This window comes from Saprolegnia parasitica, assembly GCF_000151545.1.
Source record: "Saprolegnia parasitica CBS 223.65 unplaced genomic scaffold supercont2.208, whole genome shotgun sequence".
NCBI classification, from domain to species: Eukaryota; Oomycota; class Saprolegniomycetes; order Saprolegniales; family Saprolegniaceae; genus Saprolegnia; species Saprolegnia parasitica.
Window position 1 is genome coordinate 13,649 of NW_012156602.1, and position 5,057 is coordinate 18,705.

A 5,057-nucleotide genomic window follows, 5' to 3' on the forward strand; every position below is an offset into this window, starting at 1 on the left:
TCGTCTCCGGGAGCATACTGGGCAGAAGGCATTCCCTCGACAGCGTACTTTTGTTGGACGAGCTACATCCGCCATGTTTAATCGTAACGTTAGCAAATGCACTCCTTCACTATGCAATGGCAATGTCGACTAGGGAGCGTTCGTGCACCCCGCCGCCATCATCACGGTCGGGTACATACGCTGCTAGCTGTGGAGGAGCGACCGAAAGCGCGACTCTCGCAACGCCTCGGGGTTCTACATCATGGGATAAAATGGCATCCAATTTCCCATCCAAATGTACCTCGGCACAAGGGTACATAAATTCAATTGAATTTATGTACCCTTGCTCGGCAAAGCACACGATCACGCGGCTGCGCTCTCGATCATATCAAGCGTCACAGTGGCAACCGTGAGGCCGATGGAAAAGGCGCCCGGGATCACAACGCCTATACAAACACATCTCATCATCAGCCACCGAGCTTTGGAGGAATACTCGGTAGGACGCAATCGCTGGTTCCTGCGATGGCGGCGGCGACCTTCAAGTTGGCAGCTGCAAACGGAATGTGACGGCGAATGCCGTACAAGTAGCTACATAGCAAACTATCTCTCAAAGAAGAGACATGCTAGAGTATGCTCGTACAGAGATCGAGGAGCGTCAGAATAACACCAAACGCTGCGACAATGGACACGTTCAAGAGCAGACCGACGACAGCGATGCTGACAAGGGCTGCCAAGTCGAAGCTACAGCACCACGTCCGACAAGGCAATATTTACATGGACATCTACAGCAAAATGCACACGATGATGGAGGTCGGGAAGAAGAGCACGAGCAGCATGAAAGCTGCAATTCCGCTCGCGAGGCATGAGAGCGCAACCAGCAACCCGCAGCCAGTGGCCGGCGGCGGTGTGGCTGCAAGGGACGCGATCTTGCCGTATGTCTTCTTGTCCATCGTCGGCTCGGGCGACACGGGTGGGTGATTCATGTGCATCGATTTCGGTGGGTATCGCACACGACTGATCTGTAGAGGCCGCGGCTGCATCGGTTTCGCATCGGTCGGCTCACTGGTGTCTGAAATAGGCAACATCCCTACCCCATAAGTTGCGCTCCATTTTGCTTTGCCATCGGTTTCGGATTTTGAATTGGAAATACTTGCTGCTTACGAGCAAATGTGGCTTCAAGGGTTATATTTAGAGAGATGTGAGCCCTAACCCCACGTCCCTTTCCACGCGACGGTTCGGCACCACTGCAAAGAATATACACACTCGATCCACGGACCAAAAACGACACTGCCCTGAACGATACGAGAACCCAGACTGCAAATTGCCTCGCCTCGAACACCATGAAACTTCTTTGCGCTGCGACGATGGCGCTCCTGCTGGCGACGTCCGCGACCGCCGCGTCTTGCACGACGGACCAAGATACGACGATCAAGAATTGCTTGGCGGCCAACGTCTCGACCCCGTGCACTGCGAGCAGGTCCAGCTGGCAAAGCCCGATGACGTTCGCGGAAGGACTCAACTACTAAAAAATCCTCATGTGCCGGCCGCCGTGCAAGGACGACCTGCAGAGTCTCACGAGCAGAATCTCAGAGTGCGCCGATGACGCCGGAACATTCGCCAAGGTCGTCCAACAAAATCAAGTGTGCACCGACATGAAGCGCCCAACGACCAACGGTGGTGCGTGCACGGCGGCCGACGTGATATTATCCTACGGATTGCGGTACGAAGAACCGGTGTGGCTCAACTGCTCCAGTGTCAAGAACACATACTTGGACGACCTTCGAGCTTACACAACTGAAAACGCCAAGGCGCTGTGTGGGTCCGCCACCTGCACGGCTTTTTTCAACTCAATGACCAAGGTGATGCCCAACTGCGTCGACACGTACGGGGACAATACGATGGACGAATTCCGACATCGGTATGGGTGCATGCCTGCAGCAGTCGGGACCAATTGCTCCATGGTGGATATGGCCGTCAAGCACGATGCATATAATGCGTACCTTTGGTACAACTGCTCGAACTTTCTCAACGCTTCTTATCTTGCGATGTTCAGTGACCTCGAGTACAGTCTTTCTCTTATCAAGACACCAGAAGACGCGCCATCGGGCTTTTGCACGTCGGCCTGCCCAGCAAACTACTTGTGGATGAAAAAGACGCTTCCATCCTGCACCTATATCTATGGTGGTGAGATGTTGTCCGACCCAAGTCCTCTCTACCGCATCTGCCCCAGCCTAAAGCCCGCTCCGACACCAACTCCGACGCCCGCGCCAGCTCTGACGTGTCCGCTTCCCGGCTCGTACCGTGCGACAGGGATGCGTATGGACCTTGCCAACTCTGGTGCGTTCACCGAGTCGCACGATGGCAGCGACAGCACGTGCTCGACGACGGGAACGTATGCGATCTCGGGTCCAATGGCAACGTTCACCGTGTCGACCGTCTCGGGTGTCTGCGGCAGCGCCTTTACGCCCAACGCAAAGCTCTCGGGCCCCATTTCGCTCTCCACCGACTGCAACCAACTCACACTCAGCTACACGGGCACCACATCGACGCTGCAGCGAACATCCAACGCAGAGACCGCGGCCACGAGTGCGATGCTGCTTCTTGGCGTTTTCCTCGCGTGGGGGGCGCTCTAAGCGGCCGAAGGGGTGGCTCTAGCATAGTTGATTATCATATATAAGACTGAAAAATACACTGGATTTGCACGTTAAACATCGCGTTCGATGCCACGAGAACTCACTTTCACATGTCTGCGCATACGCAAGTCGAGTCATTTACAAGAGACACCCAGAGAAAAACGGCTGCCCGAAATCGGATCAATCCACAGACCTATCTTCCCATCTATCCATTATCTACCGGTATCTTGTAGAGGGTCGATCCTGGGGTCGGTGCTGGTGAAACGCCCGTTGGGCTGCCACGTGGGTTTCGGCGGGCAATGTCGCCATTTGATTGGCTCCCGCATTCTACTCTAGCTGATTGGCCAATATACTCGACACCCGCGCCGTGCGATTGGGCGACGTGTTCATTCGCCAACACGGTGACCGAGCGCATGGTTCCCTCGCCCAGGATCAAGCTCGAGCGTGGCCTCGACGAGCGCTTCGCCTACGATGACAATGAGAACAGCAACATGGAGACGCTCCTCGCTGCGCCGGTCTTGGCCGACACGACGCTCGCCGGCTTGGCGGCCTTCGGCGACGCTCGCGCGCGCTACGAGGTCGCGTGCGAAGCCAAGGCATGTGTGCAGACGCGGCAGTCGATCCTAGCGACGATCGCGCCGCCGACATTGCGGTTCCTCGCGCAATACAAGATGTGCATGGCCGAGGCAGCGATCACCGACGCCGACATCCTCGCCTGGATCGAGCGCGAGCTGGCAGAGACGACGCCATCGTCGATCGAGGCCGTCGTGCAGCACTGCCGCGTGCACCTCGTCATGGACATGCGCATTCCCGACGCCCGCGCGCGCGTCGCAAGGTACTTTATGCGCGCCAACGAGATGGCCACCAACTTTCACTTCGCCGGTGTCAACCTCTTTTGCGCCATGCTGGTCGAAGGCGTGCGACCACGCGCGCTGCGCCGCGACGTCGAGCTCCTTCTGCACGTCCCATCGAACGCTCACGCCAAGTGCGACGACCGGCGTCTCTTTGACCTCGTGGAATCCTGCGCTATCGCGCACGAAGCACGTTTTCCATGGCGCCGCCGCCGCCGCCGCAACGTGCCAGGACGCAGCGTCCAGCTGTTGCGCACCGCCGACGACGCAGCGTGGCGGTCACCCGACGTGCGTTTTCTGTAGCTCCATGACCGATGTTCTTAATGTTGCATTTTCTACCCACGACCTGGATTGTACTACATCCTTTCCGTGACATGCCTCTTTGATGGAAATATCGTCCTCGACAAGGTCGTTGGTGTCGTCTACTTGGACCAAGATTCATTCCACACAGGCCACGTAGACGGAAGCTATGCGCCCCTGCGTCAATGGTTGAGGTATTCTGTTCAAGGCGGCTGCGCCGTCCGCATTTTGGGTCGTTGGCGTCGCATTCTCGTCCTCTTCGTGCGGCTTGGTTTCGTGAGACATGCGACAGGTCGATGCGATGGACCACGCACACTAGTGCCGAGCCTGTCATCGACGGCTTGCACTCCTCCGTCGGGTGGTCCGAGTACAGGAGCCTGCGTACGACCTCGAGCGAGCTATCATTCGGCGAGTGGGGTCAACCACGGGATGGATCTCTCCGTGTCCAGATCACTTCCAACGACCAAGTGCTGGTGCCAACTCCCATGCATTCAGGCGTAGCACTACGTATGCGAAGTTTTTGAGTTAGTTTTGTGCTAATTTGATTTCAACGCGAACTCGTTTAATTGATTGATTGATTGTCATTTTGGTCGCTCGCTTCACAAGGCGTCCATAAAGTAAGGCAAGACAAGGTCCGAACTGTACCGCCGCGCGTGTCACGGATGCGGACACGTTGACGCGAACGGTCGTGGCATTGCATCGCTCCACAGCGCGGAATTCGACATGAAGGTACATGGTAGTACTACGTATTATTTAATGGAAAGCGTGCTACTCTGCGAGGCCAAGTAGACTGCAATGGGGTCGGCGCATGTGGTGGCGGTCATTGCGCGTTTGCGTGGGACCGCTCTCGGCCAGAGAAAGATGCCGTGGTGAAACACTTGTCGGAGCAGCAAGACAAAGTCGGTGTCTGCAATCACCTTGTTGACATAGAGCATGCGCGTCTCTTTCAAAAGCAGGCAGAGGTGGCCCACTAGTGTACCAATTGGTTGTGCAAAATTGTCCTAAAATGATAGTAATTACGTACGCGATGGCTCGGCCTCGAGGGAAAGGCGGCAGTGGCGCTGGACGAAATACAGGCCCGCGGCGAGTAGTTGTCGCAAGACGTGAATGTTGCGGACACTTGGCCGCGCGGCCTGGAGCTGGAAACAAATGCGTTTCTGGGTTCGAAGCACGGGCGTCCACCGCCGGAAGCGCACCAAGTCGCACGCTGGTGGCGCGTCAAACGTGCTTGGTCGACGCAAGCCAAAGAGGTCGCAGAGAAAACCGAGTTGCGCCTACCGTGTTCCGCACCAAC

At 56.6% G+C, this 5,057-nt stretch overlaps 3 protein-coding genes across 3 annotated transcripts; 2 read left to right on the plus strand and 1 right to left on the minus strand.

Moving 5' to 3' along the window:
• Window positions 1-342: 342 nt before the first annotated feature.
• Window positions 343-929, minus strand: SPRG_15560 (hypothetical protein; the record flags this gene model as incomplete). The annotated part of the gene is made up of 3 exons (XM_012355125.1): window positions 343-425; window positions 620-720; window positions 766-929. The coding sequence occupies 3 exons, from the start codon at window positions 927-929 to the stop codon at window positions 343-345; spliced, it is 348 nt and encodes a 115-aa protein (XP_012210515.1).
• A 1,239-nt stretch (window positions 930-2,168) lies between these two features.
• Window positions 2,169-2,612, plus strand: SPRG_21589 (hypothetical protein; the record flags this gene model as incomplete). The annotated part of the gene is made up of 1 exon (XM_012355126.1): window positions 2,169-2,612. One exon carries the CDS (start codon window positions 2,169-2,171, stop codon window positions 2,610-2,612), a length of 444 nt encoding a protein of 147 aa, XP_012210516.1.
• A 413-nt stretch (window positions 2,613-3,025) lies between these two features.
• SPRG_21590 (hypothetical protein) lies at window positions 3,026-3,766 on the plus strand (the record flags this gene model as incomplete). Its single annotated transcript, XM_012355127.1, has 1 exon — window positions 3,026-3,766. The coding sequence occupies one exon, from the start codon at window positions 3,026-3,028 to the stop codon at window positions 3,764-3,766; it is 741 nt and encodes a 246-aa protein (XP_012210517.1).
• Between the last annotated feature and the right edge of the window lie 1,291 nt (window positions 3,767-5,057).